Below are 27312 nucleotides of genomic sequence, written 5' to 3' on the forward strand. Positions count from 1 at the left end.
AAATTCAATACCAACCTTCCTATTAGGATAATCTATTTATAAAAAAAAAAATTAGTAATAAATCTTAAAATTTCCGCAAGTTAGAGCGTCGACACCCTTTTTTTAAAAATTTCAAAACGTCGTAGGATTCCTATTTTTTTTTTTAATTCTGACAAAATTATCAGAGAATGAAGAGCTTGTTCAGATTAACATCTATGCAAAAAGGTAGCCCTGTATCTCAAATCGTTTTCGAGTTATAAGCGTTTGAATTTTGCAGTGTCATAACACACACACACACGCACACGCATCCAGATATTTTTTCTAGATATGATTTTTTGATGTTTTTGAACATTTTTTTTTTTTTTTTGAACATTTGAGGGAAAAAAAAATTTCATCGTCAGATAGCTTCTCTATGAGGAAGCAAAAACGACAGCAGAACGGAATTGGAAGAAAACAAATTGAATTACCAGTTTGAAAATCGACATCGATAATATTTTGCAAAAGAAATGGATTCGAGAAATTCGTGGGAGGATCGAAAGAGCGAAAGAATTTACAATCGAATTCAATTCTGTATCGATTTTCATTCCGTGATTTTCCCGTGTAAAATACATCATCTTTTGCTATTGCGTGGTCTTGAATTCGACGGTGAAAATAGGGCCAGTCAGGAGACGATGTTGAGTTGAAAATAGGCCAGAGCACACTATGCCGGGCCAGGCCGGGCCGCTCGCGATTTCTGAATCGGTTCTGTGCATTTTAAGGAGAGTGGATAGCGACGATACAATGTTGCCATGCTAAACCATGTTAAATACATTAAAAATTTCAAAATTATAAGAATTTAATAAAATTTTGTGAACATATTCTTTAGTGCCAAATTTGACAATACAAATTTTTCGATGCTTTAATGCGTAATTACTCGATAACTAAGCAGAAGAAAATTAAAAAAAAAATTGTGTTTACGCACCTGATGTTGAAAAACATTATCACGAAATTTGATCAATTTCTAATTATTTAGACTTTTGTACCCAACCTCCTTAAGGAAGTTGAGGCATTAGAATGAAAATGATGTCACCGCTTTTAAACCAATTGCATCTTATAAAGTAAAGTGTAAAAAAAAATCAGTTAAATTTTCAGACAGTTTAGGAGCGTCGTTGCTGAGAAAAATCAATAACAATTTGGGCCAAATAACATGTAACCTTATGAAAGTCAAAACACATTCAGTGATATCTCCGTAAAAAATGATGCTAAAAATATGAAAATTTTTGGGCAACATGAGCAAGGCTTGCCGAATAATGTCAATTTTTTTCAGATTTATTAGGAGATTTGCTGAGATTATATTAATAATAATCTGTTTTCCGTGCAGTTTTTTGAGGCTAGGATCGTCACTGTTCGTGTTTTCGACTGAGCTTTCACCAGTTTTTCGTCTTTTTTTCCCCAACTTTTCTTTAAAGTGTATGCAACATTGCCAAACTGTAAACTGGCCTAACTTTTGAAAGGTACAGGTCATCACTTTTGGGTAAAAAAAATGACTGTACAGCCTCAACTTCCTTAATTTGGGGCGATAAAAATGCGAGTAAAAATGCGGCTTGGCCCGAACAGTCGTAGTGTGCGATAAGCCCAGGCGGATTTTCGTGCTCTACACGTAAGATAAAAGGAGACATACGATTCTTCAAAACAAAGGCTGAGCGATGGTTCTCAACGAAAGTAAACAACACTCAGTGAAATAGAGAATTTCGTTATGTCAGCGCGATGCGATGCGGCCGGGCTCGTCTCTAATGTGCGCTGTCGCATTTTTCATTAAAAAATTTTTTTCGAACAAATAACATTTTTTTAATGCAAATAAATGAATTACTTATATATTATCCTGTAATTCATTATTGTGACGAAGTAAACATGTTTTTGACGTAAATTTAATGTTTTTATGAAAACAAATATAAATTCTTTGAAAATAATGGACCGTTATAATAGACAAGATTGCACATTCACTACAGACAATGCGTCAATTTAATTCGGTTGTCTGAATAAAAATGTCGATGAGCTTTCGAATTTTTGCAGCCAAAGTATGTTTTGTTCAAAATGAAAAATAGTACAATTTTAATGAAGAAACTGTACATTTCAATGAAACATTCATTTTTTTCGTTTCAATTTCAAATGTATTCATCCACTCAAATATTATGTTTGACTGATTGTGAGACTGCTTGTTAGTGCCTCAAGAAACTGACAAAATAATACTGCTAAAATAAATAATTCTACTTGCAATACGATTAACGATAACATCATAATTATTAATTAATTCCATTATAACACCTAATTAATTGCATTAATAACATTATTATTATTGAGTCAGATTAATTGATGAAAAATAGGTTTTATCGTAGTTTGCGTGCACGTGAAGGAATATGTTATTTAAAGTATATTTTAAACCGGACATACAGCATGAATGATGTAACAAAATTAGAGACACGTACATCTATGCTTTTTGAGCAGTCACCTGTAAAATCATGGAAATTAATGGTTTCATTCGTTTCCTCATTCAAGACTTTTCATTCAAGAAAGAAAACGTTGTCAAATAAATGTAGAAGTTGCCCAGCACATTGGATACCGAACAAAAAAATTACAGAAGAAAAAATTCACGCAAATAATTACAACCACAAAAAATGCAAAAACAAAAAATTAGAAAAACAAATTGCGAATAGAAAATGAGATCGAAAAATTTTTCTAAATAATTCTAAACCAAAATTTTGAAACAAATGAAAATTGGTGGTTGTACTTGGCAATTTTCTCACGTTTTCTGTCTCTTTTATACTCACGAATTCGAAAGTCGAGTACAGCGCCATGTACAACGGCCAAATTTTTTTTGTTTCAATTTTTCGCTTTATGCGCACGTAACCTGCGATAAAATATTTCTCATTAATCAATGTGACTAAATAATAATTATATTATAGCTATTCGTAATACAAGTAGAATTAGTTATACCTATTTTGTAAAAAACATTAAAATTAAATCCCAGAGACGCTGTATAATGTTGTGGAGCATATTCAGGCATCACGTAGGCATTATATTATCATTTAAAGTTTGTAATTCGTATTGCACTATTCGAAATTCATCAACGAAATTAATTTAAGTACCAAAATAATACAGTATCGGTTCAAGGTGAGTTATTTGAGAATTTTTTGGAATTTCGAGAACGTTAATAGCTTGTTAAACACCGAAAAAATAATCTACCCACTACGGGTGATGGCTTAAAATTTTTTATATGTTATAACGGTGCTTTTAGAATTTTTTCAGATTTTTAAAACATGACGTTTTTTATTTCGAAAAAAAATTCTTCTGAAATGAGGGATGTTCGGAACGTGACCGTAAAAACCGTAAAAAATCAAAGAATCCGAGAGGGTCACGGGCTTACACACTTGCGCTAGAATACCTCATATATATATTTTTTTATTCTTACCAATAATCTTTGCTGCGCGAGTCGATCCGTTCACCCAATCTCAAGATTCAATCATTTTGTCCGATTCTATAATTCGATGTTGTGTTGATAAAAAGTTATTTGAGTGGTAGTATTTTGGGAGCAGCTCAAACAGCACATGCTATGTGAACAGAACTAGGCGATTGGTTGAAATTTTTTCTGCTCGTGTGCATATACACCAATACACACATTACACCATAACCTCAAAATTTGACTCAAACCGTCGGAAATGTATATACCAAAGATATTTTAAATGATGGAAGTTGAAAAATAGAATTCGGGTAATAACTGGTAAACAGAAAATACACGTGATTGAATAAAATCATTACGGTAAGTGGATTTTTTTGAATATAAAGGGGAATTCGTATCAATTTTTGGGTGCCGGCATTTTGATAAACGATTGAATATTTTCATTAAATGCTTTTTTTTTCGGGTTGATACCCATTGATTGAGAATTTGCTAAACAGAAATGTAGAATTTCGTGTAAACTTTGTTGTCATCGTTTGTTTCATTTCGCTTTTTTTAGATACGAAATGTTGGTACACACACGTAATTTTCCGAAACTGTTATTGGGCTCACGGTTTTTTTCAATCGCCCCAAAGGCCAATAAATTCCCACCATCAATAAAGCTTCTGGGCAAAAAATATCCTACAGATGATTGGACGAATGTGACAAAAAATGTTGTAGCGAAATTGGGTAGGAATTTGCACATTACACCTTTCCACCCGCTGTCACATGTGAGACAAAGGATCGTCAACTATTTTTACAATTCGTATCGCAATCGTTGTGGGAACCCAATATTCAGTGTCTTTGACAATTTGAATCCAGTTGTGAGTGTCAACCAAAACTTTGATTCGTTGCTCGTTCCTGAGAATCATTCGAGTCGCAACAAGAGCGACTGTTATTATATCAACAAAGATACTTTGTTGAGAGCGCACACAACGGCTCATCAGTCTGAACTAATATCTATGGGATTGAATAATTTTCTCGTCATCGGCGACGTTTATAGGCGTGATGAAATTGACTCCACTCATTATCCCATTTTTCATCAAGTGGATGCCGTCAGACTTTGTACCTCTGACGAAGTGTTTGAAAATGTCAAAGATGTCAATGGGCTACAATTGTTTCAACACGGAGATGAAGAAAGCCCTGAGAAGCAAAGTTCTCACAGCTTGGAAGCTGTGAAAATTATGGAACACGAGTTAAAAACCATTTTGATCGGTTTGGCACACGAAATATTTGGCCATGGTACAATTATTATTATTTTATCAAAAGTTTCCTATCTTTATTGTAGTGCTTGATATTTTGATAAAGAGAAAAAGAAGAATTTGTGTTCCGATGCAAAATAATGCGTAGTGTTTAATTTTCTAAACAATTCAATTGTGTCTGTGGAAACACACAAAAGGTTTTGCACTTTAGAAAAAATTATTCACGATAAAGATGTCAGTATTACTATTGAGAATTTTTCGAAATTTATTTATTCATTCTAGATTTGTTATAATCGTAAAATTATTGTGCTGTAAGCGTTGATCCCGATTTATCCATTTGCAGATATTAAAACGCGTTGGGTCGATCAATATTTTCCTTTTACACACCCGTCATGGGAACTGGAGGTATTTTTCAATGACAAATGGATCGAAGTACTAGGCTGTGGGATTATGAGACAAGAAATTGTAGAAAGATCTGGAGCAAGCAATCGAATCGGGTGGGCTTTCGGTCTCGGCCTCGAACGACTCGCAATGGGCTTGTACAATATTCCGGATATACGATTATTTTGGTCCAAGGACTCGGGATTTTTGAACCAATTCAAAGTGGAGGATCCCAAAACTCCTATTCAGTACAAGGTAATTTTTTCAAAATTCATTAGTAAAGCAAAAAATCTTATTCATATTGAGTTGAGAGATCAAACCTGAAAATAAAAACCCACCATCGTTCTTCATTTTTATGTAATTGTTTTCTTACAGCCTGTTAGCATATATCCACCTTGTACAAACGACTTGAGTTTCTGGTTACCCGAAAACGGGGATTATTCGTCGAACGATTTTTACGCAATTGTCCGTGAAATAGCTGGCGATTGTATCGAACAAATAGAGTGTATCGATAAATTTACCCATCCAGGAACCAAGAGAACATCTCATTGTTACCGAATAGTTTATCGACACATGGAAAAAACTATGAGACAAACTGAGGTCAACATTATTCACAATAAAATTGCAAAGGCAGTTACGAATGAACTGAACGTTGTTGTGAGATAATTTAACTATTAAATTATTGTAAATTTATAAATACTCCATACACTGGCATTTTGACTTTGGTTCGATTCCAAAATTTCTGTACGAGTTTTTACGTCCAAGATGGTTCGACGCACAGAGATTCGGAAAAATATTATTTCCAAATGCAAATTGTTTAGAGGGGAATAAATTCTCAACATTTTCGCGACAATCTACACTTTTATTGTCTTTCCGAAATAGCGAAGGGTAAACGATTTTTTATGAGAATGGTTTCAACATTTCTTTGAGCTTTAATCGTACTTTCATTTTTGTTCTCGCAACTCGCGATTGAAAATCATAAAAAAAAATTTCATGGATATGACCAATGAAAAATTAATGTAAGTATGAATACGTAATAAATTTAAAAAAAATGCTTTGTAGATATATTCGAATCGAATCGAAGGAAAATAAAGTGTTTCTACTAAATCATTTGTTGTTATGGTTTTTCTTCAAAATCACAGCAGCATTTCACGAGGCATTATTATCTCGTCGAGTCTCAAAGCTCGTCGAACAAACATCTATGAACTTTACAGTAAATCAAGAAATTCGTTCATGCAGATTACTTGCAAAAAATAAAAATGATTTTCGAAAAAGCGATATGGGGTTGTTACGAATAGGAAATATCACTCGTCTTGTCCAAATGATTTCTAAAAAATGCAGTAAATCCATGTTCGTAACGCTAACGATTTTTCATTTGAATAGTAACCTCATAAATTTCGAATCTCCATAGACATATTTTCTTTCTTCGTAGTTGAGTAATCGTGTATAAATACATAATTTCATTATTTTATTCTCTTCTAATACTCTTATCGTTAGCGTTTACGTCAGTTTTGAATAGCTCGGCGGTGAAAATTTCTTTCGTAAGAATTTCAGGATGTAGAGAGGCATGCACGATATTAGCGTGATCACTAAAACCTTCCAAAGAAATCCTGTCGTTTGTATGAATTCAGCATCTGGAAAAAACGTATTTAAGAAATTCATTTTTTTGTGGATACAAATTTTCCGAGTGAAATTTTTTACATCTGACAGAAGCGTTTTTCGTCTTCCATAAGAGTCAAATTGTCATGTAATTTCAAGAGTAAAAGTTTTCTTACCAAAGTAATCCTTCAAAACGACGAGGGATAGTAAATACAGGGCAAGGGAGATCAATTCAGCAATAATCATTATATGATGCCATGTGCGAATCGTCAAGGCTACCATTATTAGTTCCGTGAGAACTAGAGCTGAAAAACTTATCGCCACTATGTGGATAAATTCGTCTTCGAACATTATCAGAGCACCATACATAATAACGCCACCTAAAGGAAATCCAGGGTATCAAATATAATTGGAAATTTGTAATCGTAAAAAACAGTTTTACAGCGGTTCATTTCTTTGCGATTCGAAAATATTGATCGCTTGGAATCTAACTGGAAATATCTGTGAGAAAACGCGGAAAAATCATTTTATGATCATTTTTCGACATGGTTTTGCGAACTCGATCCACAGAAACTTAAACTCCGTTGTTACAAAGCTTCGAATTTTTAACAAATATTTGAAGAGTCTAGCTATAACGAGGCGATGAAACGTAATAGTAATTTAATAAAATATAACATAAACTTGTTGCTGAAAAATACCTTGGTAAATACTAATTAGTATCCACATGAAGAAGGTTTTGTATGAAAGAGAACGTCCTTTACTCAGTTCTTTGTATAGTTCCGGATATCGTATCGCAATTTCGCCGGAAACGTCTTTATCCAAAACCAGTGAAAACACGGGGAACATTGTGTATATCGTAGCGTATCTACATAGAAAAGTACGAGAAAAGAAAATTCGAATGAGAAAAAAAATTGGCAAAATTAGTGGTTGAATATTTATAGCTGCAACTTTAATCTTAAAAATTTCTATCAACTAAATTTATGTCCAGCTGGGACCAGCAAATTGTTTGTTATACCGTAGAGTTCACAAATATTTATCAATGCTTACCCAACCATTAGAAAACCTTGGTAAAGAGCGACTGAAGACAAATAGAAAACAGCTGAAAATACTGCTTGCATCGTGGAGATTATAAGACCACGATGTATGACGAATTGACTGAGAGACGCTGATCTTTTGTAGCTCCGGCGCCCGTGGACCAATAAGAGATTTGCCAAATGACTGAACTGAGGAATGGAAAAATCAGCGGCCAGTGAAGCCTGTCTTCCTTCCATTCCTTCCAAGCCAATGCCTGTTGACGAATTGTACAATCATTTAAAGAGCGAAATTTGCAAGAAGTTATATCACAATCGATATTCAAATGAATATGTTTTTTTTTGCAATACAAAATTGTCATCGTATTAATCATGAAAATTCACGAAGTTTAAGGAATTATGTGATGACGAGATTGAAAAAAAGTGCGCGAAAGAATTTACCAGCATCCGCAGCTTGAATCATCGAAACGTCATTTCCACCGTCACCAACAGCCGCCGTTCTTTTTTTCGTATGTCTCTGAATAAGTGTGACAACTTCCGCTTTTTGGGTCGGCGAACAACGGCAGCAGACGACGGCAGGAGAGCCACAAGCGAGTTCCATAAATTCCGGTTGATAATACTGCAAACAAACCTCCAGGGAATCTCCGCTTATAACTAAAGCGCAATCCTGTTTTTTACGGAATGTATTCAATTCCAAATGTGCGTCTGTTCTTGTAACAACCGATTTAAAAACGTGGAGACCCTGTGTGCGGGAGACGAGTCGAGAAGACGTTGCAATACACGTTGCCGTTTCTAATTTATCGCCAGTTAACATCCATATCTGCAATTTTTTTCCAAAATTAAATAATCGCTTTCTCTCACTGTCAACAGAGCAAAAAAATTTCTGTAGCATTTATTTCGTCAGAACGTTTTTTCACAATTACATTTCAATGTTTAACGCTCGAAATTCCACTGTGCTGAATTTTGCTATAATTTGCTAAATTTTGTGATTGTTGAAAAAAAAAAATTGGAAAATCTTTAAAATTTTCATTGTTGAGTGGTAGACATGTATAGATGGAATATGAAAGTGACTGTCGAGAAATATAGAAAACTTGGATTTACTAAAACCCAAAAACTTAGCATTGCTTACGTTGATCAAAAAGTTTTCAGATCCCTATAGAAAGTAACGACTAATATTATTTAAATATTTATATTATTGACATGTGAATAAAAAAGAATACCTTTATTCCAGCATTTCTCAGCAATTCTAAAGTTGGTCTTACTCGGTCCTGTAAACGATCTTCAACTCCAGTTACGCACAATAATTCCATTTCTCGCTCAAGGCTTTCAACAACAGCGGCAACTCTTGAGGGTCTGTCGCTCACAGACATTCGGGCTGCGTTGTATCTAAAATATTTGTACAGTGAATCGTTTCATGCGTTTAAAAAACCGATTAAAAAATTAATAATGGTCATTAACAATGTAGTTCTTCATGGAGCAAAAACTCACCTGGTTTCGAAATCAAGATATTGTTCTTCGGTTAAACTCTTTTTCGCCACCACTAAAGTTCGAAGACCCTCTCTCGCCATGTTTCCACATTCTTCGTCCAGCCAATCGTTGTACTGTACAATGCCTGACATAACAATGTCAGCACCTTTCAAATAAAACACGATTTCGGAGCTTGTTTCTTCCTTGACGATTATTCCCATTCTCTTGGTTTCCGAAGTGAATGGAAATATTTGTAAAATCGTGTAAGTTAATATCTGCCCGTTGATCGCCTTCAGCTGCATCGTATTCAAATCACGTTTGAAAAGAGCAAGGCCCATTTCTTCAGTCCATTTCACCAGTGCCACTTCGTCAGGACTTGAGGCTTGATAATTTCGCGTTTGTTCCGGATAATAATGTTGATCAGATTCGGTTTGACTGTTAGGGAGAAAGGGTAAAAAAAATCAAGATTAGCACAACATAACAATTCAAGCAGTCAAAATTATTTTGTGAATTCGTCCAGAAAATTTTTGTCTATGGAAGAAATTGACGGGATAATTCTTCAATAAGCCTCCACTTTTTTTAATGGAGTGTATTTTAGACTGGATACACTTCAACCTGTTCGACACAGTTTTTCAAAAGTTCCCCTTTCTTATTTTGATTCGAAAAATATTGATACAATAATCACTGTAATGCATACAATCAAATAATTATTTTTTTACTTCGATATATTGAATTTCCGAATTTGGCGATAGAGTTTTTGAATGGGAAAAATCGTCAACTTAAGGTAACTCCTGCACTGCATGCTAGTCAAATGAGTGCTAAATTTTCAAAACGCTTCTAGACCAAGTTCAACATACCGATTAAACTTATTGTTAGTACATATGCATTAAAGCATCTTTTATTAACGTGAAAAAATATGAAAAATTATAGTTTTGCAAAACCACCAACTGATAGATGCAAATTTCCATGATGACACATTTTCACAGGTATTTTTCAAAGAATCATCTGAATTTTTTAACCGATTTTATTGCACCAAGTCTCATTTTGTTCCTCAACTGATCCTCGACGAATTCACCACGTAGATTTTCCTTTAAACTCATTCCTAAGAGAAATTATGAATGAAAAAGTTTTTTCACTTAATGAACAATTAGCTGCAACAGTGAAACGATCAAATTAAAAAAACAACTACATGGTGGATTCATAGAGGACCAGTTGACGAACAAAATGAGACTTGTTGCAATAAAATCGATCAAAAAACGCAGATAATTCTTTAAAAAATGCCAGTGAAAATGTGTCAGCGTGGGAATTTACATTTATCAGTTGATGGTTTTGCAAAACTGGCGTTTTTAATATTTTTACATCTTAATAAGATATGCTGTAATACAAATTCACTAACAATATATTTAATCGGTACGTTAAACTTGGTCTAAAAGCATTTTGAAAATTTAGCACTCGTTTGACTAGCATGCAGTACAGGAGTTATTTTAATTAAAAATTTGAAAAGAGTCGATTTGTGTCATTGGAATAAAAGAGTCCAGTTGCAAGGTTTCTCATACCTCTGTATTGATCCTGTTTCGCCAGTTTCCACGCTCACAGTATCGAGAATATTAGTTTTAGCCATATCGTCATAAACGGGTGTGACATTGTGACAGAGAGCCAAAGCATGAACGGCATCGTAAATTCTGGTACTTTCGGAGCGTCTGACTTTGCCCCCAGATAGTACCGTTACATTGACTTTGGTGGGTGAATTTTCAGAGCTCGAGGTTGAATAACAATTTTTTAAAACAGCTGTGATATCGTCGAAAGTTTCTTGTACGTAAGACACGGTGCCAAGGTGTAATTTTTTGAAGACCATTTTATTTTGCGTTAAAGTGCCTGTTTTGTCACTCAACAAATACGATATACGTCCAAGTTCTTCGGGTATCGTTGTCGTTCGTACCACAGTTCCATTTATCTCTTTATCTCTTTGTATACACCAAGCGTAGAACGTTTTTCCCATGTCGAGATTGATTCGCAAACTTATCGGTATTATATACGAAAAAAGTAAAACAAATCGGAACATGTATCGATACCAAGGACCGTTGAAGCCCTTCAAACACATCATCACGAGAGCCAATCCAAGAACGGCACAAAAGAGAACCTGAGCAGAAAAAAACTAAATATAAGCTATTGATAAATCATTTTCTATATATTCTCACCATTTTATTGCAACATTTAAAATATTACTTGCAACCCATCCAGAAGTCAAGGTTTCTCTAAAACACGCCTATTTATTTCGAATGCTTCGAATACAAATAAAGATGTTTATCAAATCATGAAAAAAAATTCTATAGTACTTTTTCTTACGCTCGCCCAACATAATGTACGACCAAGTTTAATCTATTTTCGTAAACAATAAATCCGCATTGGAGCTATATATATACATAAAAGTAGAAAATTAAATTATCGGAAAATTTAATCCTTTTATCGCTAGTTTCGCGTCATGTTCCTCCTCCTTGATATTTCCACCGAGTAAAATCATTTCGTTCAAAGTTCGTGATAAAAAACAAATATTGGCTTATTCGAATTTGTTGTTTGGGAAAAGTCAACATTGGATAATTCATGATCTGTAATTATTCGAAAGCTTTTTGGAATGATTACAATTAATTAACCTTTGTTAATTGGTTGATTTCTTGATCGAGTAACCCAATTTTTGATCTCGGAGCTGAATGATTCATAAGAGATCGAGTCTCCTGTCCCGTGTAAACAACAACTCCTAGAGCCGAACCAGAAGCTACTGCTGTGTTTGCCCAGAGCGTATTATCGACACCGAGGCTTTCTTCGCTACTGTAGCCATCATCCTGACAAAAACAAGAGTCAACATCAATTAAAATGTTTTCCAGCAATAAAATATTCGCCTTACCATCGTGAATGTTCCGATGAAACCATGAATATCCTTCTGTGGTTTTTCCACGTATAAATCAGCTTTTATGTCGAAAAGCTGCGAATCATTCTCGAGTTTTTGAGTCGCTGGAACTGCGAGTCGTAATTTCCAGTCCGTCTCACCATCCAATTGATCTGTTCTCACAAAGCACGCCCCTGACTTTTCAGTTGTACGAAGTAAAACCAAATCGGCTGGAACTCGTTGGCCTTTTTCAACTATCACCTGATTAACAAAAATCCTCATGATTATTGTTTCTACTAAAATCATTGAAAACGGCAACTCGTTGAGGATTTTTATGAATAAAGAATTTTCTCTTCTCAAATAGTCCAGAAACTCGTGTGCAAGTAACCTTTTTTTTCGGTGTTTACATTCATTATTTTTATGGAAAATTTCCTGAAGCTCCAACATTCTTTGGCAAATATTACACAAGACTATTTGGTATAAAAAACTTTGATTTTTTTATTTACTGGAATTAATCTCAAATCCCTGCAAGGGATCGTGAACAACCTCGTTTTATATAATAAAAAACCAACATGTCTTTTACGATATCTCAAAAATTTTTGTTCTATAAAATTTTCATTTTGGAATTTCCATTATACATGATTTTGGCATAGACCAATATGAAGAACCATTTGAGTCGTTTTCGACCTTGTCATGGGATTTACTCTCGCAAAAATATGTTTCCACTGACCATGTCGCCAACTTTTAATTTCGAGCTGGGTACAGATTCTGGAGTAGCGGAGCCTCGGACGAGCCTGTAGTATTTTTGACCGTTGACTTCTTTGTCTCGTTTGTAGCGTCGGAAATCATCGACGGCTTCGCGACAAATAGTGACAGTTAGTACAAAGCCTAGGGGCCCCCAATATGTGTACAAATATCCAATTTTGATGTCCGGTATAAACTGAGAGCTCGCCATAATCAGGAAGTAAAGATTCAAAAATATTTTGAACTGTTGAAAGAGGACCTGGAAAAAAGTGGAAAAAACGCATGAGTACAGAGTACCGAGTAAGTTAAAAAGGAACAGCAAGAAATTTCATAAGTACCAGTGGTAAAAATGTGATGATATTGTATTTTTGGTTTCTTATAACATTGGTAGGAAATTTTTCATGCATCGGTTGTCCAATGTGGATAGTCCTTGCGCGTAATTCTCGTTTCCTGCAGCATCTTCGCCACATCCAAGTGCAACATCTGAAAAATGCAATTTTTTGCAAATGTAGACAAATAGTAAAAACTATTCACAACACAATTTTGCTGCAAAATTCCATAAGATTTACAAAAAAATATAAACTAAAAAAACAAAATACACAATGTTGAAGTTTGCATCAATAGAATTTGGCAAAATTCTCCTTCAGCTGAGCACAGATTTTATTTCCAATCGACTACAATGATCGGTTGAGATTTAACAAGAACTATATAGAAACTGAATCAAATAAAGTATATAGCATGATTAAAAAACAAACAAAAAAGTTAACCAAACAAATGTTTTTTGGATTGTAATGATGCAAACTTCTGTATCATGAAAATGTATAGTTGCAACATTGGCACAACATGAGAATGAGATCAAAAAGCTGTGAAAATGAAATTAGTTTCGACATTAATAAACAACAGTGCGGAGAGATTGAAGAACATGCCTCTTGATACCCTTTTTCCACCACGATCCCTCCATTTTTCGCATATTCTCCATTTGAATGCGATTTTTTCAAAAACTTGTACACAGTTACCGGATGTGAGTATTGCACAATATCTTGGAAGGTTTTCTATATGCAACTAATATCCGCAGGAAGCCTGAATAAGAAATATATTAGAGTATTTTGCGGAATCTGTGAATTGGGCACCGATGTGTCAAAAAACTGTTAACTAATCAAATGATGATGGACCGGTACAAGAGCTCTACCTCCGTCGAACCTTCACTAACTAAATATAGCTATCGTTTGGCTATATTACTATCAAAAGATTGTCAACTTATTAACTTAAATTTATTCATCTACTTGTCAACCTGTCAAAGGACTTTCAAAATGTAAATTGATTGTTACCCGTATATACATTGTCAAGCTTGACACATTCAATCAAACAAATGTTTCATTTTTGACATTAGTAAAGAAAAGTTGAGAAATGTACAAATGATTGTTCTAAGGTTTTGCATGACACTCAACCCAATTTAGCAATCTGAGGTGTTTTTCTTTTTATGTGACATTTTTCACAGAATGTATGGTTTCATATTGTATTTTTTGAAAAATTATGTAGAGTAAGTGCAGCTAATTTGGGATAGCATTGTACACGTTTTTATGTATTTCAAATTAGCTTCCTTTCCTCTATAGAGTAAATTTTTAAGGAATTAACCCTACTTTTTTGGAAAATCAATGATTCCTCTACAATCCATACTGCAATTATAACGTCGTCACAATCTTTTTTCACTCTCAAATATCTTAAGCTATACGAAGGATTAATGGAGAAGACAATAAACAACACAGCAGCTGACGCAATTGATCGTATTATACTAGTATGATGACGAACTACTCCACCTCGTCCATGAACTGTCATATCGTGGTTTCGATATTAGAGGAATGTCCTCCTTTGACATTCTAATAACATTGCTCGTTGTCTCCATTTATGTCAAATTCTCATAACTGACGTGCACAATCATCGATTTTTTTTTTAAATCTCGCTAATTCGTACGATTCAAAAAACGTCTTGGAATTGTCTTCAGAACTTGAGTATATTTATATCAACCGTTTTCAACACGAACACTCAACTCCTAAACTCTGCGCGCTGTATATCACTATTTCGAGGAATCGTAAAGTTCTCCGATATATGGAGACATGTCTCCGCGTCTCTTTGAAAAAAACTCCCGTATATTTGCAACTTGCAACGCAAATACTGCTCACTCGATACTCAATTGACACAAACTATGCACAATTTCGTTGATGACTAATTTGTTTTATTACGGCGCGGCGAAAAGAAGCAACTTTACAACAATTGTAGATTGACAGCCGTTGGTACGCTGTGTTTTGTGTATAGGTCTGGTGGCCATTTCTGGAACTCGTTATCAATACTGCAGTTGTGAAAGAAACGTGAGGAGCGTGCGTGCAAGTGCAACAGAGATATTGAGGTTGAAAAAAAGGCAATCTCATCAAGATTTGAAATTTGTAACGCATCGGGATATAAATAAAAGAGATTCCTTCATTTTTATTGTTTTCATGAATTTACGAGTGATTTTGGAGGCTTTAGCGGTAAGGCGGGAATATTCAAACTCACATTGGGATTCGTGCATCAATAGGATTTGCAATGATTTTATTATTGCATTCAGCCGGATTTATTTTGTGAAAAAATTGCATTCGCGTAACAAAAGATTATCTAGAAGAGCAACATTGAAAAACAACAACACCGAAGTTTTTAAACATTTTTACAAACTTTTAGCATCTTTATTATTCGGACGATATAAAAACATACATAGAAACATGTGAGTAATAATTACGTACCCACAGAGAAAGTTCTTGAAGAATCTTGAACAATTGTTTATTCGACGAGTTCTCGTGATAAGAGGTCTCATACTATCCTCAGTCGGCGGTAGGAGATAGTCAGTTTCCTCGTCCATTTCGAAATTTCGCTCGTCTGAGCTCATACGTAAAGGCATTTCTTCCAACCTCATAATTCTTCACTAAAAATATGAGTCATATGCGCTTAAAAAAATATTTCCCAATACACATCCGCGTTGTTTGTTCCGTTTGATTTTATAAACGAATGAAGAAATACCAAATTTACTCCCGCGACGAAAGTTACGTACTATTTTTATTTTTTAGTCGAATTCTCAGTTCGAGTGCCGATAAACGTTTTTATCGCACAGTACGATGACTGCGACATCAGCTGCACGATCACGCATCGTGTTGTTCATGCGGCATTTTTCAATTTTTCGCAAGGGAATCATACACGGAAATATAAAAATCCGCTTTTTCAAAGTTTCCTTCCAAAAGACAGAAAAAAATGAAAGAAAAACAAACAATTGCCGGTATGTACTCACATTCTCATTATAGCCGCCGGAATCCGTCCCCAACTGCTCTCAGCTGTCTTGAGTTTCCTTTTATTTATCAAGGATCATCATAAGCACATGTATATGTATGGATTGAAGACACGCGCGTAATGGTCCATCGCACGACCTTATTATTATTCATACATGATTTTCTTTTGTATAAAATTTTAGAACTCAACGAGGAAAATGTGTATTCCCTTTTCACGCGAAACGAGCGGTCTCATTTCTCGCCTACGCATTAAAAAACATCTTCATATGACTTTGACATTCGAGTTATTTATTCTCGTCCCATACGCAAGATCAAAACAGTGGTATTCAGCACGTCGCCATCTTGGGTTTCGTCGGCCAAAGTGATTTGTGCGCAGGCGTTAACACGACTCATTTCTCCACGCAAAAAAGGCGTCGTTCGATTCCTAAATCATAATACTGCCGGGGCCAAAAAAATTCTTTTCGATATTTTCCTATTTTTCGATCTTAATCTCAAATATGAATGAAGTACTAACGAATACTAGAAAATATAAAATTCATCGATGATTTTGTTGCTTATGAGAGTTGGTCCAGCAATTATTTAATCTAATTAACAAGACCGTAGTATACAATGTCAATTTTCATGCGTGTCATTTGAACCCCCAGCCCAATTTCTCTTCAAAATGAATTACTTATTCTTGTTTTGCGGTCGCTTTTTGAAATTCCTTCACGAAAACCACCAATTTTAATAATTCATTTCTCTGAAAATAGATCAAAAATCAAGCCTGAAATTTTACACAGCTCTTTATTGAAGGTTTGAGTACAGTATACAAAATTTTTTAAAAAATCTTATGAACTAAGCCTGGCGATAAAATTACCTTAAATAACAAAATAAATGCCCTTTAATATACACAGAAGGCATTCTATAGCTAACTTATAAGTAACCAGATACAACTACAACTTTTAATGTTTAATAACATTTATGTCATTTTCTCTAACTTGAGCTTATGGTTTAAAGTACTTAATGACTAAGAGCATGATTATTACTACAAATAGGTGGTCTTGGACTTTCAAGATGACTGTTTACTTTCAGCGAATCGTCCAAATCATGCTCTATTTTTTGTGTTTATCTCGAATTTAAGTCCTAATTTTTCGCAGAATTTATGAAAATATACTTTAATAATATCAAACAAATTTCTACTTTTTTAGTTCTTTAGGAATAGTAAGTAATAATTTGCCATCTTTACCATCTTGAGACTCAAGTACAAATTCACGTAAAGTCGATAGATCGCATATTTTTTCTCCTGGGTTATCAACTTCGATATATGTACTAATGTCTATGCTTTCTTTGCTGTTTAGCGTTTAGTGCACTAAATTTGATCATTTCTCCTTAACTTGATACGTATACTTTTTTGAATGTTCCCATAAAACCTTTAAAATAATCTTTAAGTAACTAAAGTCATTACTTAATGTTGAAAGCAGCTCGTTCTGCTATTTTTCCTTAACTTAAACATACTGTATTTGAGATATACTTGAGGTAATCACTACATCGTTAATCAGTATTGGGATTACTGATGCTAAGAGGTTTACAAGCATCCATCAAAATTCTTAAGTCTTGGTCACTCAGGTAACTCAATATTTTTTCAGTACAGTCATGTAACTTAAGAAAATTGTTAAAGAGAAAATGGAAAATTTTATTGCCTTGTTCAAGTAACTCTTTTCTTTCCATACCCTTTCTGAAATTTCTTTTTATCATACTAGCATATATTGGAAATTTTGTTTTATAGTCGTCTGATTTTAAAACCTGTACTATATTTTCATTCTTCATATATATTACTAACGAGCTTGTACCTTTTGTCAAGATATCATAAAATGAAATGCTAGGATTATTAATTTTCTCACTTTTCATCCTTGCTATTTCTTCCTCACATTCATCCTGAAAACTACTTATTTCAGCACTGCTACCCACTGATAGTAAATTTTGTTCACTTACATATAAATTTGCGGTTTTCATTTTAACTATGTGGCGTTTAAGAGCTGCAACAGTTGCACCACTCAAACAAACACCACGTCTAGGATCATAGTAACCACCGTTAAAGCTATAGAGTCGATTAAAGAACAAAAAGGACCCCATTTCGGCCATAGTATGATTAAGAAGTGTAAGATTATTTCTACTTGTAATATTAATATCAGAGCCGTACTCCAGAAGAGTGACAATAACTTTTACGTGTCCTTCTTGAGAAGCAATGTGAAGTGCTGTTCTGCCATACCCATCTTTGGAGTCAATATTAGCACCAAATTTCAAGATAGTCTCAATAATTTCAAGATAACCTTTTTGAGCAGCCAAGTGCAATGGTGTAATGTCACCTTCAATTTTAGAATCAACATGGGCACCGTACTCTAGCAATACTTTTACAACCTCTTTATGACCCTTTTGAGTTGCAATGTGTAGTGCAGTGATTCCATTGTTTTGCTTAGCATTTACATTAGCTCCTTTATTCAAAAGCATCGTGCTTATTTCTTCATTTCCTCTTTGAGCAGAAAGATGGAGCGGTGTATTGTCACTTTTTACTCCAGGATTAACATTTGCATTATATTTCAAAAGAGCTTCAACAACTTTGGTATATCCTTTTTGAATAGCAGTATGAAGTGTTGTTGCACCATTTATATCTTGAGCGTCTACATTAGCACCTTTACTTAGAAGCAGTTTAGCAATTTCTCCCCTAATATTAATATCAGGATCATTATTATTGAGAAATTCATAAAAACATTCATTTTCACTTAAAGTAGTAAAATGCAATGCTGTTCTCCCACATCTGTCACTAGCGTTAATATCAGCACCGTGTTGCAAAAGAGCTTCAACGATTTCTATGTATTCCTTCTTAACAGCAATATTCAATAGATCAGGACTATCTTTTATATTAGCTCCATTAGTTAAAAGTAGCTTGGTGATTTTTAAATTGGCATTCTCAATAGCATAAAATATTGGAGTTTTTCCGGTTTTATCTTGAGCATTTATATCAGCTTCATATTTTATCAACAATTTAGCTACTTCTTCCTGTTTGCTTTTTGCTGCACTATGTAAAGGTGTAAAACCTTTAAATGTTGAATCGTATAACGTATTAACATTCGCACCATACTTTAAAAGGTCTTCAATAATTTTCAAATATCCTTTTTCAACAGCAGTATGTAATAACTTGGGATTATTTGCATCTTCTGGGTTAACATATTCTGGGTCATATTCTAGAAGAGCCTCAACAATCTTTTTATACTCTTCTCCATAGCCGTACACTGCGATTTTAAGAGAGCTTCTGTTACTTGGATCATTAATATCAGGACAGTACTTTAAAACAACCTCAACAATTGTTGAATATCCTTTTTCAACAGCAAGCTGTAGTGTGGTTTTGCCATCTTTATCCTGATTATCAACTTTAGCTCCATGTTGTAAGAGCAATTTTACAACTCTTTTATGTCCTCTTTTGGTAGCAATATGAAGTGGCGTTGAACTACCATTTATGCTAGCATTGATATCAGCACCTTTATTCAAGAATAATTTTACAGTTTCTTCATCACCTAGTTCAGAAGCAAAATGTAGTGGCCTATATTTTTCCTTCAATGTGAAAGAATGAGTACATGCACCATGGTTTAAAAGATCTTGGGCAATATGTATATATCCTTTCTTAGCAGCAATATGAAGAGGGGTTATACCATCCTCCCCTTTAATATCAACATCAGCACCTCTACTTAAAAGCAACGTGATAACTTCTTTATTACTTCTTTCAACAGCAACGTGCAGTGGTGCATAACCATCTTTCCATCTTGAAGTACACACATAATTAACACAAGCTCCATATTTTAAAAGATGCTCAACAATTTGTAAACATCTTATCTCACTTGCAACATGAAGTGGACTTGGACAATTTTTGTCTCTGGCATTAACATCAGCTCCATGCTTTAAAAGTAATTCAGTAATTTCCATTTTCTCATATTGAATTGCATTGTGAAGTGGAGTTCTACCATATTGATCTTTAGCATGAATATTAGCACCTTTGTTTAGAATCATCTTAACAATTTCTATGTCACCATTTGTAACAGCAATATGAAGAGGAGTATTAGAAGGGTTGTTATTTTTGCTGTCAACTCTAGAGCCGCTTGTCAAAAGTAGCTTAGCAACTGCTGTATGTTTATTCTCAACAGCATCACGAAGTAAAACATATCCTTCTGACCATGCTTGTGAGTAAGATAGCCCAAAAGAATCGATTAACTCCCTTACTCTTTCTAGTCTTCCTTCACGAACCGCAGAAATTAAACTATAGTTTACATCCATATTACCTAGAATAATGACGGCCTTCCAGATTATAACATTTTTCTTATATTAATATAATTATAAATAGATGATACATTATCCACAGTATATAATATGAGTCAAACTAGTTTAATATTTTTACTATCTTGCAATGTTTTAGTTTCTGTAATAAATTCAGGTGTTTAGGTACACTCTCCTTTAACGCAATAAATATTTCTAATAGAATCAAAAGGTATACTTATAGCTGTGATGCGGAGTATAAAGTAGTCCATGTACCAAAAACTTGTACTTTTTTCTACAATCTACTTTCCCTTAATTTGACTCCGTGGCTTGCTGAAACAAACAATTCTTCAATTAATTTTAGTAAGTTAGTAACTTTTTGATCCTTAGAAAGATCAATAGGTATTTTATCTTTTTTGTTCTCAATGATATAAATTGCACCATGTTTTAATAAAGATTTTACAACTTGCAAGGAGCCACTTTTAGCTACAACATGAAGTGATGTAGTGCCACTAGAAGTAGTTTTGGCATTAACAAAGTCATTTAATTTATCACGACTGATATGTTATAACAGAACCTCAATAATTTCTTTGTAACATTTGGAAATAGCAGTGTGTAACGGTGTGTTACCTTTATTAGTAACTTGATTAACATTAGCTCCATTTGTTAGTAAGATATTCATAATATCTATGTGTCCATTGCTAACAGCGTAATGCAAAGGTGTTCTTCCATCAATATCTTTATCGTTGGTATCAGAACCACCTTTCAACAGATGCTGGAGAACCTCTGATGCTTCGCTACCCTCAAGCTGAAATCAAAAATTAATCATCTCTATCTTCTTTAAAATATCTAAAAGACTCGGATGACTTGGTCCAAAAACAGCTTTTCTTTGATCAAAACTTTCTCTATAGACTTTAACCCTTAATAGTCACACAGGGTATATTGGACCCCAGCCGTTTTCGATCAACCAAATAAAAATTTTGAGAAAATGGGACTTGTGGTGCCCTCGGTCGATAGTTCGAACCTTTGAGAAGAGAGCCTCATCGTTATTATTTTAAAGGGCCCGTTAGTTTAGTTTTGGTAGTCGATCAAGTCAGATCATGCGAAGATCCGAGGTCCGATCCACCCCAGCGTGACAAATTTAACTAATACTACCTGAAAGCAAGATTTCTCAGATTTATAGAACGAGTTGATTTTTTTTTTAATTGAAAATTACGATTTCTACATCAATTTTTGTGAAAAAAGTCATTTTTCACCACACCTGCGCCAAAAGTTCAACTTTCCGAAATCAAAAGGTTGAATTTTCGGTGCATGTGTGGTGAAAAATAGTATACACTCCACGGGAGTGAAATTAAACCACTTCAAACCGCGTGCTTATCACCCTCGCCTTCGGCTCGGGTGACAATTCTGCCCGCGGTTTGAAGTAGTCTACTTTCCCTCCCTAGGTGTGTAATATACTATTGCTATGTTGTATCGAGTATTCAAGGAAAATCTCTTGTAAAGCTTTCAAGACTTCATGATATTTATTTGGATTGAAGAGTACTCTAGCAATGTTGTGTAACGTTCTCAAAGTATCAGTATGATTAATACCTAAAATTATGTTCTTCTTTTCAAAAACCTCTTTATAGATTTTCAAGGACTCTTCGTATTTACCTTGGTTAGTGTTAACGTCTCTTCGTTTTCTTCCTTCGTTTACCCCTCACGAGCTCGGATATTACGGTCGGATGGTTTTGGGTGAAATCATCAGCAGTCAGGATAATTGGAATGACGAATGACGCAAATATCTTCATTTAACGAACGTCAGTTTTTGCCGTGGGGAAGATTTAATAACACAGGTACGATTTGTACGAAATATAACGATTGAAGAAAGCGTGGTGTAGCCCATGACGCTGACCACACAGCTCTAATATCGGTTTTCACACTCACACAGAACAATCTAGGTTCTAGTCGCGATCTAGACCTTTAACAAAGACATACCGAGTATGTAAAAATACACAGTTCCTGGACTAGAAAGGAGTTGTGTGTGGATGCACTGTTTGAGAGGTCACGCGTCGTCCACTGCCTTTCAATCTCGTGCTCAGACTGACTTGTCCGGCCGGCGAGTGAACCTTTACGACGCGAGGTTCCCGCGCACGGATCGTGGCGCCATCTATACCTTCGTGATCTCGCACGCATTCATACTATAGTTACCATTGCTATATTATTTTTGACACTCACAGTGGCTAGATCATGTGTACCCAGTGTTTCTTTCCTCTTTTCAAAAACTGCCCTATTTATATTAACGCTTCTTCATATTTTCCCTGTCTATCTAAACTAATACTAATGCTATGTGAAAAACTGAGTATTTAAGAGTCATCGAGCTCACGTGATCAACTCAAAATCGAGGATAGCGCCTTGCGTGGAAAAAGTCTAAACTATATAGTCACGTGTAACGCTCCGAATGATTTAGTTTTGGGTGGGTTCGATTGATAAGGAGTTGAAACTCGCCTTGCGAATTTCTCTTCAATAACTCAAGACAAAGATTTAAATGTTTTATGAATATATTGACGAAAATATGGATCTTGACTCTTCGGCTGACAACAATGTTCTCTCTTAATTCTATTCCGTTCGACTTTTAGTCTCACAAATCTTTTGATTCTCACGCGCAGACTCCGTACGCTCCGCTCATACGCGGACCAATCACGTTGTTCTTCATTCTCCCACTCATTCGAATTCTGGGGTCTCGCGACCCACGCTTCGGTTTCACACGCTCGCTTCGCAACCACACAATGCCCTTATTATTCTAGGTCCTTAGCATAAGAGTGACGAAGGATATGTCCTAGCCTAATGTTTATAAGATGAAAGTGGGTAAAAGTATCGTATTGGAATACTAGAACTATTTATATAAGAAATCAAAGAAAGCCTTATTTCGATACATTTCAACATATGGAGATTATTATAATGTAAACTATAAGAATGAGTTAGTCAATACGTTCGTATTTCTTATCGACTAGCGGTTATTGTTTATGCTATACTTATATATTAGTCACCCAAGTCCGTCACGTTCCTCTCATTTGTTAATATTTCAATGATCAAATTATCAAATCCGTATGAAATGCTAAAATACGAAATTCGCAAATTCGCGGTTCTTAGCGCAGAAATCAGCGCACTCTGGTGACGAATTACGCATTCGTCACACACGAATCGATACGAGCGCATCTAGCGGTAAACATTTTGACTGAAGTGAAACACCAATGCTGGTATTGCAGGATATTGATATATTGACAACTGAATACAAACCAAATGCGTACGACAAGGACACCAAACGAACAGCTGTGGCTTTCGTGTGTATCGAATGAAGCAGCACGATCTCGACCAGTCGCCGTGGTCCGCTCATGGTTCTTTTCAGTCCCACGACTCCCTTTGAAAAAATATTTTTTTTTCGGTCATTTCACGTATGTCTCATTCGACTCAGAATCGAATGAAACGTGTTTGTGACCGATCGTGGGAGGATTTTTTTGCAATTTTTAATAATAGTCAATAATAATAGTTCCCCGCAGAAATTTAAAATTACTTTTCAAGACCCAAAATATGTTTGATTGAAAGTTTAATAATTAGCACTCAGAGGAAAATAAAAATCTCCAGTATTTGTGCTTACAGATGTGTTTAGAAAAATTTAACACCGGAGAATTCTAAACTTGATCAATCGAGAGCTTTTTCAATTCATTTCAATTATGCAGATTTCAATTGAATATCCTAAATGGTTAGAGAAGAAAAACAAAGTAAATTCGTATTGATATTAATAATGGGAATATTTTTTCTCACACAACCATTTTAATTCAATTATGTTACATGTACATTGTGTGAAAAACGCGATTTGCAATGAAGTTATGAAGTGAAAACCGTTTGACAATGATTCCAAATTGATTCAATCCAATTTGCAGGTCCACCAAAAAGACCGATTGAATGACAACAATCCTGCCAACATTGATGCGAGTATAATCGCTTACTTAACGAGTGTACTCGCAAAAATAGTTAGGAAAATGCCCACACGCCACACAATAAAATAAGATTGAAGTTTTCAATGTTGAAAAACGATGGAATATTTTTTTCTCCATATCATTTCGTAGCAAAATATGCCATTGTGTTCCAACGATGCAATCTTCAATATTATTTAACATGAATAAATCTCTCCTCAATTTTTGAATTATGCTTGACAAATGCACGTGAACCACAGGATTTTCCATAGTTCATTTCGTCGTTAAATACGAAATCAGGTCGTTACAGCGCGATCGAGGAGAGTAGGAGAGAATAAATCTATATTAGGAGATTCCTGAATTCGTGTCCATACAGCGACGTTATTTTGTCTTGCAATTCGTTACGAATGAAAAAACCTAACGTCAGTAGGACTCTCCACAAATTCGGTTGTTGACTGCACACGACTATTATTTTATCGGCACATTATTAGAGTCGCTGGAACGGTTTTCTTTCGGTGAAGAAGTTTTTAAGGACTAACACTTGGCCCACTGTAATTACAAGAATCGCAGCTGTTTCCATAATCGACCACCATAGTACTCGTTCATTGAGGTCTTCCGCACGTTTCCTCCCCTGTGCTTCACGCAACCTGTGGAACGTCTGGTAGTCTACGATACGAACCATGTGTTCATGGATGGCTTGTGCGGAAGTTTCCATCTGTGAATATTGGGTTTTTTTTAATTGAAAAGAATATCAACTGTTTCCTATTAAAGGCGTTTTTAGATATTTTTAAAATGTTTAATGAGAGCAAAAAAGTTGTAATATTTTCCCAGTCAACTTAAAAATAAGCTTGTTCTAATAAAAACATTTTAGATTGTTCAATAAGCATTTTAATAATCACAATAAAGCACCAATTTCTTGGACACGATCGAAAAAGTGATTTTTCAACAAACTAGTGAATTCTTTTGAGAAATTATTGGACTATCAATTTCATTTGGTTATTTTTGGTTTTGAGGTGACACAAAAAGTACAGTTGAAATTCCAAAACCAGAAATGCTATGAGGCTTACGCTTAGATTTCATAAGAATTTGAGAAGCAATTACCTGCGTCAGAACAGTAATGTGATCTTTTGTACCGGGAAGGGCTAACTCCTCTCCGCATTGGAAGTCCATGTAAACAAGTTTGTGCGAAAATGTTGAAAATTCATTGCTAAAGCAAACTTTGTATACCCCACTCAGAGTTGTGATAAATTCATGAGAGTCAGATTGTGCTTTGACTAGTTGATGAATGATTTCCTTGTTAGGTGCTTCGATTGTGATGTCGATGTCATATTGACCACCAGTTATCACCTAGAAAAAGTACAATTACAGTCTATGGATAGTGACCGAAAAGGTTGATATCTTGATGAAAATGGGGTTTCAATTCGTTGAAGACGAGCATTAGGGTTTGTTGTTTAATATTCATCAGATTTTTATGAATCAAGGGAGGGAAATAAGTTACGTTTCTTTTACATATATGGAAAAATTTGAAATCAATTGGAAGTTAAAACATTCTTCAAGACATTTTTTTACCTGAAATCCGAGAGAGCAGGTGACATTTTTATCAACTTCTTCATAGAAACACTCCTTGGCATTATCCGCCAATTCGAAGGATAGTTCTATTCCTTTTGACAGAGCGCCGGAAAAAAGTGAAAAAAAAAGCAGCAACGGTCTCCAGTAATCCATTATATTTGTAAGAAACCAATCGAATAATCTTCGAATACTAGTCGAAATTCATTTAAACGACGTGGCAATTTTTGTGGCTTTGTTTTGTCTTTGGTTCTTGAAATTTTCCAAATAATTCAAGAATGCACTAGCAAGCAAACTGTTTTAACGTGGCCGGATATTAGGTGCAGTCGTAAAGTCGTAATTTTTTATCAGACGCGACTGAAGTGACATCTGCTGTTTCGTTTCGATGAATATGGTAAAATGGCTAATATAACGGAAACTATAGGAAAAAAATCCGGGGTTTCGAACATATGTCTCGATTCACTCATCTCGTTCTTTTGATATTTTTTTTTACTATTATTGGCTATAAAATGGTCGGAAGGTCGTCGGAAGCATTTTGAAATGAAAATTTTTTTTCACTTATGTATTCTGAAAAGTTTAGAATCGCGACGATACAATGTTGCCATGATAAATCATTAAAAACATTAAAAATTTCAAAATGATAAGAATTTAATAAAATTTGGTTTTATATATAACAATATCATTTTTTTTAGATTTTTTTACTACATAGCTCTCGAGGAATTAAGTTCCCATGTAGTTATAAATCTCGCGTGTATAAGAACTTCGATTTAACGCTCAATTATTCGATAACCATGTGGTAAAAAATTTTGAAACAAATTGTATTTGTATACTTGATGCCAAAGAATGTTATCACCAAATTTTATCACATTCTGTTTATTTAATTTCGTGATCCAACCTCCTTAATAAGCTGTACATAGTTAAGAAAATAGGCAGAAAGTGAAATAAAATTCAAATAGTGAATCACTGAAGAGAAATATTCAGTTTTTTTTTTTTTTGGAAATTTATGCTGAAGTCTTGGCTTATCTTGTAAATATGTCGAAACAAAAAAAAAATGAAATCGAGTTTAAATCGCGCTGGACAAAACGGCCGGTCGACGAACGTGCAACGTTGCGGGCATCTATTACAGTTGTACGGTCGGTAAAAATCCTGTCACACATACGGTTTATTCCAAGTGGCTTGATTTTCGAAAGAAAATATGAATTACAAGCTGCTTTATCAGAGAACAAGGTGTAATTTTTATTGTTTTCGAAATATCAAGGATATCCGAGTAAACCACGTTTCAACTCTCTCTCTCTGCTCTCGCGCGCACTCACGCAACTGACAGATCGCTTTAATTTAAAAACAGCGCGAAAAAAATTTCGGTTTTCCAATATGCTCACGCCCTCTCGCAATCCGGAATATCTTGGTCTGCTTGTTTCTAATACGTACCCAACAAT

The 27312-nt window shown here is 34.7% G+C and overlaps 5 protein-coding genes across 12 annotated transcripts in view; 1 reads left to right on the forward strand and 4 right to left on the reverse strand.

The window, feature by feature from the left end:
- Nucleotides 1–3544, reverse strand: part of LOC122407010 (probable cytochrome P450 49a1) — a 14249-nt gene extending 10705 nt beyond the window's left edge. Inside the window, exon 1 of one of the 3 annotated variants that reach the window (XM_043412942.1) lies at nucleotides 3428–3544. The gene's annotated coding sequence lies outside the window, so the exon portion shown is untranslated. The remainder of the gene's footprint in view (nucleotides 1–3427) is intronic. The other 2 variants (XM_043412941.1, XM_043412940.1) reach the window with 2 other exon arrangements.
- A 1-nt stretch (nucleotide 3545) lies between these two features.
- PheRS-m (Phenylalanyl-tRNA synthetase, mitochondrial) lies at nucleotides 3546–6141 on the forward strand. The gene is made up of 4 exons (XM_043412951.1): nucleotides 3546–3775; nucleotides 3972–4693; nucleotides 4997–5289; nucleotides 5410–6141. Exons 2-4 carry the CDS (start codon nucleotides 3979–3981, stop codon nucleotides 5698–5700), a joined length of 1299 nt encoding a protein of 432 aa, XP_043268886.1. The 5' UTR covers nucleotides 3546–3775; nucleotides 3972–3978; the 3' UTR covers nucleotides 5701–6141.
- Nucleotides 5876–16417, reverse strand: LOC122407007 (probable phospholipid-transporting ATPase IIB). Of its 6 annotated transcripts, XM_043412929.1 has the most exons (15): nucleotides 16073–16417; nucleotides 15839–15918; nucleotides 15534–15712; nucleotides 13098–13242; nucleotides 12746–13018; nucleotides 12034–12276; nucleotides 11783–11971; nucleotides 10688–11271; nucleotides 9153–9566; nucleotides 8885–9050; nucleotides 8106–8484; nucleotides 7681–7921; nucleotides 7332–7498; nucleotides 6810–7013; nucleotides 5876–6668 (listed from the first exon to the last, which is right to left on the reverse strand). In XM_043412929.1, the coding sequence occupies exons 3-15, from the start codon at nucleotides 15701–15703 to the stop codon at nucleotides 6535–6537; spliced, it is 3309 nt and encodes a 1102-aa protein (XP_043268864.1). In that variant the 5' UTR covers nucleotides 15704–15712; nucleotides 15839–15918; nucleotides 16073–16417; the 3' UTR covers nucleotides 5876–6534. The 6 variants fall into 6 exon arrangements, with proteins under 6 accessions (XP_043268864.1, XP_043268865.1, XP_043268867.1 ...); XM_043412930.1 differs by lacking the exon at nucleotides 15839–15918; XM_043412932.1 differs by lacking the exons at nucleotides 15534–15712; nucleotides 15839–15918; nucleotides 16073–16417 and adding exons at nucleotides 13686–13839; nucleotides 14577–15015.
- A 417-nt stretch (nucleotides 16418–16834) lies between these two features.
- On the reverse strand, nucleotides 16835–20651 carry LOC122407008 (ankyrin-1-like). Its single transcript, XM_043412935.1, has one exon. The coding sequence runs from the start codon at nucleotides 20373–20375 to the stop codon at nucleotides 17601–17603; it is 2775 nt and encodes a 924-aa protein (XP_043268870.1). The 5' UTR covers nucleotides 20376–20651; the 3' UTR covers nucleotides 16835–17600.
- Nucleotides 20652–24120: 3469 nt separating this feature from the next.
- On the reverse strand, nucleotides 24121–26229 carry LOC122407014 (transmembrane emp24 domain-containing protein 3-like). Its single transcript, XM_043412952.1, has 3 exons — nucleotides 25880–26229; nucleotides 25412–25657; nucleotides 24121–25025 (listed from the first exon to the last, which is right to left on the reverse strand). The coding sequence occupies exons 1-3, from the start codon at nucleotides 26030–26032 to the stop codon at nucleotides 24798–24800; spliced, it is 627 nt and encodes a 208-aa protein (XP_043268887.1). The 5' UTR covers nucleotides 26033–26229; the 3' UTR covers nucleotides 24121–24797.
- Between the last annotated feature and the right edge of the window lie 1083 nt (nucleotides 26230–27312).

This window comes from Venturia canescens, chromosome 2 (assembly GCF_019457755.1).
Source record: "Venturia canescens isolate UGA chromosome 2, ASM1945775v1, whole genome shotgun sequence".
In the NCBI taxonomy this organism is placed as follows: domain Eukaryota; kingdom Metazoa; phylum Arthropoda; class Insecta; order Hymenoptera; family Ichneumonidae; genus Venturia; species Venturia canescens.

What these genes read in the sequence shown, in the direction of transcription:
- PheRS-m (XM_043412951.1), top strand. Translation starts at nt 3,979, where the DNA reads ATGTTGGTACACACACGTAATTTTCCGAAACTGTTATTGGGCTCACGG. An exon ending in ACACGAAATATTTGGCCATG is followed by an intron (nt 4,694 to 4,996) that starts GTACAATTATTA and finishes ATCCATTTGCAG; the next exon opens with ATATTAAAACGCGTTGGGTC. An exon ending in AAACTCCTATTCAGTACAAG is followed by an intron (nt 5,290 to 5,409) that starts GTAATTTTTTCA and finishes GTTTTCTTACAG; the next exon opens with CCTGTTAGCATATATCCACC.
- LOC122407007 (XM_043412930.1), bottom strand. Translation starts at nt 15,703, where the DNA reads ATGAGGTTGGAAGAAATGCCTTTACGTATGAGCTCAGACGAGCGAAAT. An exon ending in AAATCAACCAATTAACAAAG is followed by an intron (nt 11,272 to 11,782) that starts GTTAATTAATTG and finishes TTTTCTGCTCAG; the next exon opens with GTTCTCTTTTGTGCCGTTCT. An exon ending in TATCTTGATTTCGAAACCAG is followed by an intron (nt 9,051 to 9,152) that starts GTGAGTTTTTGC and finishes CAAATATTTTAG; the next exon opens with ATACAACGCAGCCCGAATGT.
- LOC122407008 (XM_043412935.1), bottom strand. Translation starts at nt 20,375, where the DNA reads ATGGATGTAAACTATAGTTTAATTTCTGCGGTTCGTGAAGGAAGACTA.
- LOC122407014 (XM_043412952.1), bottom strand. Translation starts at nt 26,032, where the DNA reads ATGGATTACTGGAGACCGTTGCTGCTTTTTTTTTCACTTTTTTCCGGC. An exon ending in CCTGCTCTCTCGGATTTCAG is followed by an intron (nt 25,658 to 25,879) that starts GTAAAAAAATGT and finishes TACTTTTTCTAG; the next exon opens with GTGATAACTGGTGGTCAATA. An exon ending in ACATTACTGTTCTGACGCAG is followed by an intron (nt 25,026 to 25,411) that starts GTAATTGCTTCT and finishes CAATATTCACAG; the next exon opens with ATGGAAACTTCCGCACAAGC.